The 16,906-nt window shown below is 41.0% G+C and overlaps 1 protein-coding gene across 1 annotated transcript; it reads right to left on the minus strand.

Moving 5' to 3' along the window:
- Positions 1-1,783: 1,783 nt before the first annotated feature.
- On the minus strand, positions 1,784-15,245 carry LOC124261347 (G-protein coupled receptor 183-B-like). The gene is made up of 2 exons (XM_046695652.1): positions 14,904-15,245; positions 1,784-2,494 (listed from the first exon to the last, which is right to left on the minus strand). Exons 1-2 carry the CDS (start codon positions 15,243-15,245, stop codon positions 1,943-1,945), a joined length of 894 nt encoding a protein of 297 aa, XP_046551608.1. The 3' UTR covers positions 1,784-1,942.
- Positions 15,246-16,906: the final 1,661 nt, after the last annotated feature.

Raw genomic sequence — 16,906 nt, forward strand, 5'->3', positions numbered from 1 at the left:
AACTGAGTGGTGTTGCTGAGAGAAAGGCCGGGGTTCGATCCCAGTTGTATCAAACCAATAGAGTGAAAGCTATTTTGTGTCATACCAATACGTACACTTCACTGGTCTTAAGCATAAAAACACAGGATAAAACAAGCTTGGTGTCTGAGTGACGTATCGCAGATTTTAAAGAAGTATCTTTTCCTTCATGCTTGCCTGTGACACATAATATTTGCCGTTTTATTGTCGAAGTTGCTTTCTTAGGGCACCGTGTCTGTTCCGATATTTCATCGCCTAAAGTTAGGATGTATCTGTTGTTGCAAATGTGTGGTTTTTTTTAACTGAATACAATGTCCAATTGGTATGACACATCATTTCTGTAAATCTGTGACGTGACTTAGTATTGTTTTACGCCGCTTGTAGCAATATTCCACCAATATCACGGCTGCGGCACACCCGAAATGGGTTTCTCCCATTGCAGTCATGTTGGAAATCGACCTCGGGTCCTCCACGGGACTAGCGAATGCTTTAGCCATTAGGTTTCCCAACCGCCCCTCTGATTGTATATTCACGTTTGACTTTGACCATAGTGACCTCGATACATTACGATTGACGTTGATCATTGTTTAAGATACAAACCACTGGATATGATTGACATGGTCAATGAGAGAGATCGCCAACGGCTGCAGTGGTGGTGTAAATCCGGCTTGGGTCTATGCATTAAGCAAGGCATTAATGGGTACAACAAGGACTGGTCGGCTCAGAGTCAGTATAATGTGTCTGAGAGGGGTATTCATGCTTCACTGCGGCATGGTATCTCAGTGGGCTAGCACTATAAAACCAGCTTAAGTCGGGGCTAGTACAAGCAGCCGCACATACACATACACACGCATGCACGTCGTCAAATGAGCGAAATATTATCAAGCACGGCGTTAAACCCAATTTAACCTCACCTATGCATTAAGCAAACGTACCGTAGGACCTTATGGTCTTTAGTATGGTGATCTACCTTCAGTTGTTGATCTGAGGCTTGTTTTATGTTGAATTGTCTATGGTTTTTGATCTGCATACAGGTTTTTCACCTGGATCTGTATCGTCAACGTTGTTCTGTTTTATATTCTCTATGTATGCGTCATGAATGTTATACTTGCTTTGGTCCGTTTATTGCTGAAATACTGCCAAAGTGACTAGAAACCTTAACTCACTCACTCACTCACGCTATGCAATTGGTAAAATACCTTATCTTCAGAGACAAATCCAACACAAAACTATTTAAGTGGTACACAGCACATCCGTGCTTTTCAACGAACACTGAACATACAGTAGTAAGTATCTGATCGCTGATTCGCAAGGTTGAATCTCATGTTGGCGGTGTGCGTGTGTCTGTGTGTGGGTGTGTGTGGTGGTGGGTGGTGGTGGTGGTGGTTTGCGAGTGGTTAAAGCGGTCGTTCGTCACGCCAAATACCCGGGTTCAAACTCAACACAAGCGTAGAATGTGTAAAACCTATTTCTGGTGTCCCCAGCCCGTAATGTCCCTGGAGTATTGCTCAAAGCGGCGTAAACTCACTACCATCACATGCTGTTCCTCGAATGGTTTTTGTTTCTCGTAACTTAGAAAAATATAATGTTTGCTTGATATGCTAGAAGGAAATATAAAATGTTATTAAGAAAACACATTTTTATCCTGAAGCAATAAAGGAAAGTTCTCTTCCAGGATATTATATGGTCAGTATTGAAGTAGATGAGTTTCAGACCCTTGCACAGAGCCCAAACCTCAAATAATGAAAACATGAGAAAGCTCGTCAATATAAACTGTTAATTTTCACGAAATTTGACAATGACTGTGATATGAAACATCATTTCCAATATCGACAAATCCGAACTGGAAGGCAAGAATACGGTCCTTTGTATTCCACAGATTCGGGACACACCAAAACAGTTAACATGTAGCCATATTGGAATTTCAAACCAGAGCAAAATCGTCCTTGACCTTCGTCGTTGTCACTGCAGTGCTTTTCTCCCAAGCAAATATTCGCCTCAGTTCAAATCTGAAAACCTTCCCTGACAAAATATATATGAAGAAATTTGAGCAATAATTGATGTCTGAGCATAACTCGAAGATGTCCATGAATGGGTAGAGTCTATGAAATAATTGCCGCATTCCTCTATATCTGGTTGCTATGGCAACGTGGACGATAACCGAGACGATGACGGATGGAAACAAGGTCACAACGTAAACAAACGATATCGTGACCAGCATTAACGTCGTTTTGTGCGTTTTAGCAACGTTTCGTCTTGACCTCGGGAGAGCGTAGTCTTCTGGACGTCGGAGTTTCTTCACACGATATATCCGATAAAGCACAAGGATGTTGCACGTAAGCACTATGACGACTGGGAGGATGAAGATGAGCGTGAACTGGTAGAGGTAGACATGCAGGGATGTGTACACGGTGAGGTAGTCGTTGAAGGCCACGCACTTGTCGTCTATCTTGCCCACCATGAAAAATCGGAACACCTGAGAAAGAAGAACGGTCAGTGAATATATTTGTCGCTGAAAAGTCGAACAATGAAATTAATGAATAAATATTGCATTGGCAAGAAATGTTCAGGCTTTCGCGACGACAATCATTTACTGTGAATTCCAGCTTGTGCACATAAAGAACAATGTTAAAAGGTTAGAGCCACACATAAAATAAACTGGTTATTTTGGCTAAACCTTGTCATGTGGAGGAGTGGCTTTAAAAAACCCCGATAGAATCTTGTGGCTAGGTATTAGAATCAAATGTTGTTTTAAAGTAGAACCTCAAACGTATGTATGTAGTATCAATGCAGTACCCTGACTGTCGGAAATTATGAGTTGCCAAACTGATACCCACAAGGAATGTGCATGGGAGCATCATTGGCCCTTAAAAAGAAAGGATGGGTTAACTATTCATTGAACGTCATATACGACATCGTCTTCAAACAACATCATCTACGATACATGAAATATACTGTATTGTGACAGTGGGAATTGCTTAAAATGCTAAATAGTTCCTGAGCTAAACTGTATGATACAGAATTCATGGCTATGTATGTTCATTAGATCCTCGATGGTTTTCAGTGTAACAGCTTTCTTACACACACACCCGCTACACGTACAACAAGCACACTTGCATATTGAAAACTGTGCTTTTATCTTCATTTAAAACCAACGCGCGAATTCTGAAGATACGGGCCTAATGCAAGCTTTCCGTTTAGAACTTCATTTTGATTTGCATAGTTATCTAAATATTCTACTACGTATTAGTGGTGGTCCGAATAATTGAAATAATCGAAGATTGGTCGCAGTGACTAAACGACCAAGCAATCGATCATGTTTTCTCATAATCGAACACAAACAATTCTAGTACACTTGTTTTCATTAACACTATTTTTCACTAGGTTGGTTTTGTCTGTTACATTTCATAAGCACTACAAGCTCGTTTCAAGTCATGATTGATTTCATCTTAAAGACTCCAAGAAATTAATGTTCCTCCATACTAGTCATCCTTTCAAGATGTGACATTTTGCCCCAAAAACACCAAAGAACTACATGGGTTTTTTCCAAATTTTTGTGCATTAACACATTTCATAAATGACGCTAACCAATTATTTTCGATGAGTGATCGGTTGTAATGAACTCATGATTATGAGATTTTAACCAATTCCCAACACTACCACGTACGACCTCTGTGAGGTGTAGGACAAAACACTTGTACATAGGAAAGAGAAGAACTCAAGGTGTAATCGATGAAAGATCGTCTCTCTCAGCCATATTTGGTTCTTTGTTTGATGTTGCTAGATGTGTCAATAATACCATGACCTTGTATCGAGCCAAGAAACATTGTAAGTGGCACTGTCCATTTTAATATCCCGACTATGTTAAGGTACGAATGTGCTTTTTAATCACTTTCAGATTGTAACTATACCAGTTGGCATATTGGCACGAGTTCACAGCCATCACATTTTCATTGCTGTTTCAGTGAGTGAGTGAGTGAGTATGGTTTTACGCCGCTGTTAGCAATATTCCAGCAATATCACGGCGGGGGACACCGGAAATGAGCTTCACACAGTGTGCCCATGTAGGGAATCGAACCTGGGTCTTCGGCGTGACGAGCCAACGCTGTTTCAGCCAAGTCAAAGAACATAAAACTGCCCATCAAAAGAAAGAATACATCCATGTTTGAAAATAGCTAAAATGATACAAGGAAGTCGATAGTGGCGTATTTTATACTGGCATCATACATGTACTTGAGTCAAGGACTTCAACACACTTCAGTCAACACTCATCTGCAAACTCATGACAAACTCAACATATCAGCCACTGAAAACGTCACCATTCCTATGTCACGAGATGAACATTAACATATATAATATATATATACTTGGGTGGCTGAGCGGTCTAGGCGTCTGACTTAGGTGTGCTGACGATTAGGTGTGAGGGTGTGGGTTCGAATCAACCCCAAAAGTACTAGAATTTGTACTTTACTAAGAAAGTGTAATCCCAAATATAACATAAGTAACATCTGACCACTTTCTAAAATGGCATTGTGTATTTCATTAATATATATAACAGCGCATGTTTCTTAAAAGACAAATGCTGCCTCATAATATATTGTACGGTGTTCTTAGTATTCATGATTATACTCAAACTCAGGTTAATGCTGATTGAAAGTGAGTTAGACATGCAGACTTATATCATTCCAGTGTTTTTTTCTATTTCACAGATAAATGACATATACTGTATATTTAATCACTTAGTACCTGCGTATCATAATACTGGGCGAGCCTAGTATCTAAAACCTTCATGGGGGGACGTAGATGGTCTGGTTTGGATTTTCCATATTCAGACTGACTGACTGACTGACTGAGTTTAGTTTTACGCCGCTTTTAGCAATATTCCAGCAATATCACGGCGGGGGACACCAGAAATGGGCTTCACACATTATATCCATGTGAAGAATCGAACCCGGGTCTTCGGCGTGACGAGCCAACGCTTTAACCACTAGGCTACCCCACCGCCCTATTCATGTTTGAAACCCATTTCAGCGATATTGCTTGAATATAACTGAAGCCGGAGTAAAACCTCTCTCCCTCTCCCCCCGTTAAACTGAAACCGCTTTTGAGACTCCTGGCTGGAATAGTTCCCCAACCGGTCTATGCTGTAGATCGAAGATATTCCTAGGCCAGGCTCGGTGATGCCGTGCAATCGTAGCCAGATAGATTGGGAACATTTATTAGTTATTTATCCAACAGTAAATCACAGGCTGATTGCTTGGCGATACAGAGCGGACGACTGCCGACCGTCTGTTCAACATAAAGGTTATTTGCGTCCGACGGCACGGAATGTGGGATTACACTGGCGTCACGTCATTTTTTCAAGTGACTCACGATTCCAGTTCCATAGAGTAGATTGAGGATACATATAGTAACTGGAGAAAGGACCAATAATGATTGTGATAGTGTTACTTGATATTTAGTTAGTATTTATTCTAGTTAGAAATTAAACTTTAGATGGGATCGATATGCATCCTTCATCCAATGCCATGGCAAAAACGTGGTATGAAATCAAATACCATCTTATCATGAAACTACGCCACTGCAATAACATGACATCTTACGCTGTGATGCAATGACTGCTCCCTAGCCACGTGCAACGTTCAGAAAGTCGTGTTTACAAAACAGTCAGGGACATTTTTGATAGGGTCAGTACTTATTTAATTATTGATTTTAAAATAAAGAAATTGAATTATTTCAAACATTTTGATATATATGTTTTGTAAATAGATCAATTGTACAATCGCTAACGGCTGAGGTGATAGTGGAAATCCATCTTGGGTTCACGTAGAAAGCCAAAGTACCGTAAGTCCCAAAGGTCCTTAGTATGGTGATGTACAGTCAGTTGTTGGCGTTCTATTACCTGTTATATGTTGTATTTAAGAAATACATTGCGCTCTATCACCGTTAGAATGCCCTAGTATTTATATGCTTGTTTTACATCTATATCTGTGATACTGTAGTTGATTAATTTTTTATTGTCCCTGTTTCTATTTTGCCCTTTTAAGACGAACGTTACCAGAAAAAACAAATTAACAGTTTTGACGGTTTACGTTGATTAAATATCTTTCTGTTTTGTAAACCATATGGGGCAATATTTGTGTAAGTTAAGATGTACATCCAGATTGAGTAGTCATTAATGTATAACTCCCTGGCTGACATACTGGCGAAGTGACTAAAAATCCTAATTCACTCTCTTACTCATCGATGGTTGTGCTGAAGGCCACTTCACAGCTGTATGTTTATCTATGCTTGTGTGGGATGGTATACTTTAATGTCAGACACAATGTCAGGCATATATATGTTAAATAATAACAGCATATATTGTTAAATAATAACAGTTTCTACTGAGCATTACTTTCTTTGTTATGTAACGCCGCGCACAGCAATATGCCAGCTATATGATGGTGATTTGTAAATGATTGAGTGAGTGAATTTAGTTTTACGCCGCATTTAGCAATATTGATTATATTGTGAATGATTCCCTCGATCATTGGATTTCAGTCTCAAAGGGCACACTGTATTATCAATCTCAACTCCCTGGGGTTCATACAACTCTTGCGGCCACTGCGCGCTACGAGTTAATGTGGCTTTCCCATCCTTACGAGGTACCCATTCACAGCAGGGTGGACTGGGACACATAGTCACAGTACGTTGCTGTACACGAAACCGGTTGTTTTGCCCGTATTCATGTGGCCACCATCTAGTCATATACGAAGGGATTCGTGGGTTCTTTTACGTGCACAGGCTTGTGTACTGTACACTAGGGGCTGTGACAACACTGAAAGAGTCTGCACACAACGTTGACAAGGTTTTTACACCCGGTCACAAGTGGCACCTCAAGCTTGCTCGCCCACCGCGCCCCATAAATACCGCAGATACACTTGTACCAAGATGGCCGTGGTAACTGAGAACAATCTAAAATGGCTCTTGCTGAAACAGGAATTGATTAAGCATTTTTCTGTTAAATCTGTGTGAAAAAAGAAATTGTCAAAGATTAAACATCCAACAGGCGATCATTCAACGTGATGGAATAATGTTCAGGCACAATCTCGGGGAGCTCTGACTCCCGAACATTAATAACTTATACTTAGACTGCCAACCTGTTTCACAGCGAAGACAAATCGTACACTACGCATGTAATTATTACTTATTAAATCCAGAGAGCTGCAGGGCCAATCGATCTGCGATGACGTTACACAATAGTTCTATTGCCCTCCGGTGTTCATTCTGTACAAGTGAATAATCCGATCATGCCAATCTATTCAATCACTGCCTTCGAAAAAAACTGTATATGTTAACCTCCAGTTGTGATTGATGACATGAAGGTTGCCCGTTGCAAATTACAGCCATAAAAGATGTAATGTGTGTGGGTTAGGTGGTTGGAAGGCGCATGATTCTGGACATGATTACAATACTTACGAACGGTGCTAATGCGATGGTGTGCTTGTACCCCAGGTCACAAATCAGTTTTCGTTAATCAAAGTTGGTCACGGAGAGTCCTCACATGTACTACCGTGTCTGGCAGCTTGACCCCTAATAGTTTCTAGGACTTAATTCCTGCCCACAACGAAGCACATGTGACACTTGTTGTCTCATCCTACGCAACTGAGTTTGGTCATAAAATGCCTGTTCACCCAGCAATGAATGGGTACCCGGTGGGGTAAGTCATATGATTGTTAGCCTTCTAACACCTCACAGACAGCTTGGGTTATCTGGGGTAATAATGTCTTAGTGCCTTGAGCATGCACAAGTGCTTTGAAACAGGCGCTTTATATCCTCATGCCAATAATGGTTGTCACCCCCTTCAATTTTTTTAATTGGAGAGGGGATGTGGGGTGGGGCAGTGAGGTGTGTGGGGGCTTGGGGTCGGGAGGGGGGTGACAACCATTATTGGCATGATTATAAATAGCCATCATCAGTGCGTTCAGTAACTGCTTGTGACCAAACTGGGAAGCAACTGTCGTCGACTTCGAGGAATGTTTAATTGCTACAGGCTTCTTATAGTATCTCTCAATTCAAATGTCAAATTTTACTTTGATTAATGTTGTTGTTGTATGATCGAATCACCAATGCTCGTTCTGAAACATTGTCGATGAACCGAGAATCGCTGAGAATGTTTGGAAACTACGCACACACAATTAACGGCAAAGCAAATTTTCAGCCATGTATTAGAGTGTTTATAAAATGACGCCACATGTATGTCGGTTAAGTTTCGCCCATAAAATCAGTTATATAATTCAACACCATCTTCCTTACAAGAATTCCTGATTTTTCTTACAGTTCAAAAGAAACAGACAAATGTCACCAATTGTCACCAATTCAAGGTGTTTCAGTGAAATCGAACGAAATGTGTCAGATGCGGCGCTGGGAAAGGACCACTTGTTTGAAATGTAAACAAAGCCAATCTCAGATTTTACACTGTGTATCCGTTTGCATACTTGTTCCATGCACTTGCTCATTAATTTTAGAACATTCATGGGAAAGGTATCGTAGCAAGCGATAGTTAAATAAAATATGTGTATTCCAATGATTTTCTAGATTCATCACAACATATATAGGTTTCTGAATGCTTGACGCCATGACTGACGCAAACTCACGTACAATGCTGACGGTACTTCTCTAAATTTCTGACTATTTCCCTTGCACACAATAAAAGCAAAAAGAAAATAACAACCAGCGGACTGACAGAATTTTCGGACTACTTACATGTCACATTTATGCATATACGTTGCTTGAAACAACGCAAACTTCCTTCGAAGAATCCGGCGTAGTCGTGTCAGTGAACACCCCATTTTGAAAAGTCGCTTCTTGATAGTTATGTAATGCAGACGTCAACATTGTTATACATATTTGGTATTTTCATTAAGGTGAAGTTATGAATGAAAATACACATGATCAATCTGTCCTGCTGCTTACATTTTCTGTTCTTATGCTTTTTTTCGTATTTTCACAAACTTTTTTCACATGATTAATTTCGGTATTATTATCTTTTGATTTCGGACTAGACAGGAGACCAGTCTAAAATCAAGTGGCACCAATAATGTCACAGTCAAAGGGCGGTAACTCTGTTTAGCTCGTCAAGCAAAGGCCTCATCATGACATAACATTTCAGCACTTATTTGGTTATACTTACATTGTAATTAAAATGAGTGTATACTTTCAAACATTGACAGTTCACTTTGATGCACATAAGAATAAATATGATTTATTCGTGTACACTTCCCCTTTAAGATTCTAAAAAATCCCCATTTAGATCCGAGTTAGAATTTGTATTCAGCAACCCTTGATTGTCGTAACCCACGAAGGTCCGGTCTAGATTTGGTCTTCGGAAACCCACGCTTGTCGTAAGCTGTGAAGATCCTGTTTAGAAGTGATCATCAGCCACCCATCCTTGTCATAACCCGTGAAAACCCTGGTTAGAAGTGGTCTTCAGCAACCAATGCTTATCGTAACCATTGAATATCTGAGTTAGAATTGGCCTTCAGCAATTCATGTAACCCACGAAGATCCAGGTTAAAATTGGTATTCAGACACCCATGCTTGTCGTAATTCATAAAGATAAAGGTTATAATTGGTCTCCGACAACACATGCTGGTCATAACCCGTGAAGATCGGGGTTAGAATTGGTCTTCACCAACCAATGCGTGTCGTCACCCTTGAAAGTCCGGCAACCATGCTAGGCGTCACCAGTGAAGACCGGGATTACAATATGGTCTTCATACACGTTGTACGCTGTAAAGATGCCGGCTAGAATTGCTCTTCAGCAACCCATGCTTGTTTTACACTGTTAAGATCCGGGTTACATTGATCTTCAGCAACCTGTACTTGGGATCGGGTGAAAAGGCTCACTGACGTGGTTGCAATACGCCATCCTATCTCATGATGGTGATCACTGGTTTGCCTGGTCCAAACTCGTGTATTTACAGTCCGCGGACATGTAGATGGAATACTGTGCGGCGTTAAACAGCAAACAAAATACTAGATTTTGAAAAGAAATAAGTCATTGTTATTAACCACCCATATCTATGTTCAAAGAGCAGTATGTATGGGCGCTCTTCCATCAAACAAATGTGAAGAGCAGAACCACACAATATCGATTAACAGGACGAATTTGTTATTTGTCGTGTTGCAAAACATAACATCAAGAATATAGCAACCCATTTATCATCGCCGTTTGAATGTTTTCCCAATTTGGTAACTAATCGGTTATTTAAAACAAAACGGAAAAACCTGATTACTTCTTTGAGAACGATCCATCCGCCGGGAAATAAGTTTCTGGAACTGGTCGATATAGAACACAGTTGAACGATATTTGCTCAACAACTTGATGCTTTATAAATTGTCCGACAAAAGAAAGTATGCACTTGAAAAGTGTTTTACAAAGGAGAACAAAACGTTTGTTGGCTGAAACCGTCACCAAGACACTGTAAATGTAAGTACGATAACGGTGTCTACTATTTAACTAGCGGATTGCCATTTCCTGCTTGTGTTTAGCCAACAGTAATCCTAAGTCACTGAGTATATTGTCGTCATCCGGCTGTTTGAAACGTTTGATTTTCGAAATACGATTTACGGTGATTGGTCGAAAAATATTGTAAATGTTGACTGACTGAATGACTGACTGAGTTTAGTTTTCGCCGCTTTTAGCAATATTCCAGCAATATCGCGGCTGGGGACACCAGATTTTCGAAATACGATTTACGGTGATTGGTCGAAAAAAATGTAAATGTTGAAAGTAAGTAAGTGAGTGAGTGAGTGAGTGAGTTGGTGGGTGGGTTAGTGAGGAGTGAATGAGTGAGTGAGTGAGTGAGTGCGTGGTGAGTGAGTGAGTGAGTGAGTGAGTGAGTGAGTGAGTGAGTGAGTGAGTGAGTGAGTGAGTGAGTGAGTGAGTTTATATTGACGCCACTTTTAGCAATATTCAAGCACTCTCACAGCAGGTGACACAAGAATGTGCTTTGCACATGTTGGGAACCCATGTGGGGATTCTAGCCCGTTTTGGGGTGTGATGAAACGTTTGATTTTCGAAATACGATTTACGGTGATTGGTCGAAAAATATTGTAAATGTTGACTGACTGAATGACTGACTGAGTTTAGTTTTCGCCGCTTTTAGCAATATTCCAGCAATATCACGGCGGGGGACACCAGAAATGGGCTTAACACATTGTGCCCATGTGGGGAATCGAACCCGGGTCTTCAGCGTGACGAGCCAACGCTTTAACCACTAGGCTACCCCACCGCCCTGTAAATGTTGACAGTAAGTGAGTGAGTGAGTGAGTTGGTGGGTGGGTTAGTGAGGAGTGAATGAGTGAGTGAGTGAGTGACTCGGTGGGTGGGTGAGTGAGTGAGTGAGTGAGTGAGTTTATATTGACGCCACTTTTAGCAATATTCAAGCACTCTCACAGCAGGTGACACAAGAATGTGCGTTGCACATGTGGGGAACCCATGTGGTGAATCTAACCCGGTTCTTTGGTGTGATGAGCGAGCCACTAAGCTACCCTACCGCTCCTTGCATCTTAAACTGTATCGATATGGACACGCTATGCCGAGCAGGCATCTGTGACAGCAACTTCTATTTGGCTTTCATCAGTGTATAAACAGCAATTTGATGATAATATTGTACCGATGTGAAGAAAACGGTTTCGCCAGTTTCATATGAATTCACATTGGTACATTGTTTTACTGGTGGGCTGAAGTAACCGAATGTCATCGTAACTTCATGACTTATCTTCGCTGTATGAATTAAAAACGGAATATTTATTCGAAACAAATCTGCTTCCAAAACCCCTTTTCTTGGCTTCTATGTCGAGGAATCTCAGCACTTGTTCGCAGCAGTGTCAGTGAGACTTGAAAACTGGACTCTATGGACCATCGGTTCAATTTATCGTCATCAATTTATTGTCTGATTTGTTTCGTCGCCGAAAGATTGAAAACTTGAGGTGAGATCCATAGCTGTGTTATCCGTATCACAAACATAAGTGTTGATTGCTCTGTGTTTAGCAGACACGAAGTCACGAGATTATTTCTATTGCATTTTCGTTTCATATTTTTACTTCCGTTCAGCCGGCAGCTAATACTCATGACCTTGAAACACTCAAAACACGCAGATGTGCGCAGTCGTGGTGAAGGGGGAATTGTATGAGTCTAGTCTAACTAATCTGTTACTCTTCAAACAACATGAGTCCAAGCGGCGTACAAAGAATGGGTGTTTCTATTCTCTGTGCGAGGTTGTCCAAAAGACACTACCAGCAGAAGGAGGCGAAGTGAGGCTGACACATGAGCAACAGATGGTCTGGATTAGCTGGTCAGTGTTCGTCCCTCTTTGTCTCCAGATTACCTTCTGCTGCTCTGTCCGCGCGCTGTCTGCTGTTTGCCTATACTGGCTGCATTTAGAGACAGATGAACGACTGCGAATCTGCTAAGGTCAGCAATTCCCATGGACATAATCTGCACAGCTGGTCAATTTGGACGAGCTTGACACACCTTTCACAAGTGTACACGTCAAATAGTGTTACACTAGAAACAGTAACTGTTCTGTACACCTAATTATCAGCACCAATGAAAATGAGGGTTAAAATTGATCTTCAGCAACGCATGACGGTCGTAAAAGGCGATTACCGGGATCAAGGGGTCAGGCACGCTGACGTGGATGGAAGTAAGGAGAAAAAAAAATGAAATCGAAGTTTTTGACAGAAACTTGAAATCGAAGACAATGACAGAAACTTGAAATACTCGAAATTTCAGGGTTTTGATAGAAACTTGAAATGACGAGAAAATACTCGAAATTTCAGGTTTTGATAGATACTTGAAATGACGAGACAATACTCGAAGCACCAAGAAATTAATCGAAGTAACGAGGAAATACTCGGAAGCAACGACAAGTTATTCGAAGCAACGAGAAAATACGCTGAATGCATGTGTCATCTCAGATGAGTCCGTGACTTTCCATTGGACATGTTTGTGACACGGTGGGGAAGGAGCGGCTCTCTTTGGAATAGTACAACAAACCCAGTTGGGATTTGGAAAAAAAGAAACGCATTACGTGCTCAGTTGGTACGACCATGGCAAATTGGAATGTTTGTTGACAACACTCAGTGACAAATGCAATCCAAAGAGTCCCTACACTTCGTTAACTGGAAATGAAAGAGAAGCCCTACGCTGAAAAACAGCAAGTCATTGACCTTACGAGTTACAAAATAGCTCCCTCCCATGTACCACGACTGCAAGATAATGACTTTTTGATCTGATAAGCTCTGATCTTTTAAGGATTGGGGTATTTATCCTGAATCTTCTATTTACAATCAACGCTATTGACACAGGTCGACAGGCTTCTCAATGCTGTTTGGAAGTTATTACTCCGTTTGTAATTTGAATGGCTATCGTTATAACTGGATTATGTGGAAGCGTAAACGGTGTGAACCTTGGCATTCACATGATAGAGTATTACCATCGTGGTTCTTCATCGAAGGACGTAGTTCAATTCTGATAATGGGGGCTTCCTGTCATTCATGATTTCCCTTCCGTAAATTAACCTCCTGGAAGCCAGTATAATTCAAAGACGTCAAGTAACGATGCTACTGCTTGGTCTTGATATCGTTGTATTCAAAAAACAAAACTGAAAAAGTTGGTTCCAATGGGTTTTTTCGGCATTGAAAACTCAATATCCACATCTTTCTAGAGAGGAAAAGCGTGTACACATTGCAAACATGGGAATAAATGTAGAAAACAACCAGACATAACTGTAGACCATGTTTCTCCTTTCACTTTGTTACGCTTACGCACGTTCATCAACAGTAAAGGCGATTTGGTTGCCTCGTGGATAAAGCATTCGCTCATGACGCTAAAGACCTGGGCTCGATGGGTACAGAATGTGAAGCCCATTTTTTAGTGTCCCCCGCCGGAATATTGCTGGGATGTTGCTAAAGGCGGTGTGAAACCATACTCACTCACTCATCAACAGGATGTCATCAAAGGGGACACACCACCTGCTGATTTTCACGCCCATGATAATTTTTACAGACTTTTAATGTACACCACCCCCTACATTCAAGCAGCTCCCTCATACAAATAACCTTACAGCGCGGGAACAACCACGTCAGGCAACGTCGTTTTGTCATTTTTTTGTTTTGGGTTCGTTTTTTGTCAATTTGTGGTGTTTGGGATTACTGTATGTTTTCCAGTTTCAGATATGTACAAATCCGAATTCACTGGGACTTTTCATAGCCAGTCGACAGTTATGTTATGCATTCACGACAGGCATCAAACGATTGTTTTGTGTATCGTTCTCACATTTACAGGTTTTGAATTTAGAATCGAAAATATTTTCAAAAACAGTCATATAGAAGTCGCTGGTTTGACAACAGTGCAATAAATCTCAAGAACGCTGCTTTATGACAACCAACTTTAGACCTCACCTTAAGCATTCCTTTGGCAGGTGAAGGTTTGCGAAAGGTCGTCCTCATGTGATCATGATCACCCTTAGATTTGTGTTACGCGGTAGCACTGCAATCTGATTTCTATTGGATTGGACTGGGCTACAAAATTATAAGAAGAGATTCACTCTACATATGGTTGTATGACTGGTTGTTTCACGCAGTTCTCAGCAATACCCAAGCTATATGGCCGCGGTCTGTACATAATCGAGTCTGGACCAGACAATCCAGAGATCAACAGCATGATCATTGATCTACTCAATTGGGATACGATGGCATGTGTCAACCAATTCAGCGAACCTGACCTCCCGATCCCGTTAGTCACCTCTTACGACAAGCATTGGAAGGTGAAGATCGATTCTAACCCGGATCTTCACGGGTATCTCTAAATAGAACAGTATTCACGTACTTACTTGAGTATATGTCAGAAGCATTACAAGAGCCAGGATAACGATCAGTGCGCCATGCTGCGTACACAGAAAAGCCTTCCGCAAGGGAAAGTAGACCGCTACAACTCTCTCCATCGCCATACACACAATAAGCCACGAAGACATCAAGTAGCACATGTGTTCATAGAAGTTGTGGATGCTGCACGCTATGTCAGAGAATCCGGCGTACAGTCCTGAATCCCCTGCGTACACCCGGAGTTCATGAACAAGAAGGATCTCCCTGTTGATCAGAGTGAGGCTGTCAAACACAGCTAAGGCACACAGGAAGTGACTGTAGGACTTATGTCGCCATGATCTCGTTTTCATCACGACGAAAGAGAGGCTATTTCCGCCGAAACCTATGGCCACTATTATAGGCGTGAGGATCTGCTTCATCCACCATGCCCATCTGTCGTTTGGCTCGGATGCCACAGACCAGGGTGATGCTAGAAAAGTGGAAAATAGAAATAAGTATACATTAGTACATGGTTATGAAGAATACGTTGGCTATTTCGTTCAAATAACAATAAGCGATTACAGATTAATGTGAACACAACAAATAATGCTTCAGTGTGGAACAGAAGCACTAATAATGGAAGGCGTACAGTACTTTCAACGTCCATGTGTAACCGTCGAGAAACATGCGTGCACGCAAAGTCTAAGAACGTCAAAATGCAAATACCTGACAAATGTTCCAGATCCACAGACAAGAAAGCAGTTTACTTCAAGTTAATATTAGATGCAAACACCTTTGAAATCAAAAGACGAAAGTCAGAGCTATGCCTAACAATGTCACGGCTTCAATTCAAAGGAAAACATTCAAACACCTTCACCAAGTACACATAGTTCAAACACCTTCACCAGATACACATAGTTCAAACACCTTCACCAGACACACATAGTTCAAACACCTTCACCAGATACACATAGTTCAAACACCTCCACCAGATACACATAGTTCAAACACCTTCACCAGACACACATAGTTCAAACACCTTCACCAGATACACATAGTTCAAACACCTTCACCAGACACACATAGTTCAAACACCTTCACCAGATACACATAGTTCAAACACCTTCACCAGACACACATAGTTCAAACACCTTCACCAGATACACATAGTTCAAACACCTTCACAGATACACATAGTTCAAACACCTTCACTAGATACACATAGATCAAACACCTTCACCAGATACACATAGTTCAAACACCTTCACTAGATACACATAGTTCAAACACCTTCACCAGATACACATAGTTCAAACACACTCACCAGATACACATAGTTCAAACACCTTCACCAGATACACATAGTTCAAACACCTTCACCAGATACACATAGTTCAAACACACTCACCAGATACACATAGTTCAAACACCTTCACCAGATACACATAGTTCAAACACCTTCACCAGATACACATAGTTCAAACACCTTCACCAGATACACATAGTTCAAACACCTTCACCAGATACACATAGTTCAAACACCTTCACCACACATAGTTCAAACACCACTCACCAGATACACATAGTTCAAACACCTTCACCAGATACACATAGTTCAAACACCTTCACCAGATACACATAGTTCAAAACACCTTCACCAGATACACATAGTTCAAACACCTTCACCAGATACACATAGTTCAAACACCTTCACCAGATACACATAGTTCAAACACCTTCACCAGATACACATAGTTCAAACACCTTCACCAGATCACACATAGTTCAAACACCTTCACCAGATACACATAGTTCAAACACCTTCACCAGATACACATAGTTCAAACACCTTCACCAGATACACATAGTTCAAACACCTTCACCAGATACACATAGTTCAAACACCTTCACCAGATACACATAGTTCAAACACCTTCACCAGATACACATAGTTCAAACACCTTCACCAGATACACATAGTTCAAACACCTTCACCAGATACACATAGTTCAAACACCTTCACCAGATACAC

The sequence above is a fragment of the Haliotis rubra genome, unplaced genomic scaffold (genome assembly GCF_003918875.1).
Source record: "Haliotis rubra isolate DU_JTF1 unplaced genomic scaffold, ASM391887v1 Scf798, whole genome shotgun sequence".
NCBI classification, from domain to species: domain Eukaryota; kingdom Metazoa; phylum Mollusca; class Gastropoda; order Lepetellida; family Haliotidae; genus Haliotis; species Haliotis rubra.

Excerpts from the sequence above, each read along its gene's own strand:
- LOC124261347 (XM_046695652.1), bottom strand. The coding sequence starts at position 15,245 with ATGAAAACGAGATCATGGCGACATAAGTCCTACAGTCACTTCCTGTGT. Across the intron at positions 2,495-14,903 it reads TGCTTCTGACATATACTCAA|GTGTTCCGATTTTTCATGGT; the intron begins GTAAGTACGTGA and ends CTTCTTTCTCAG.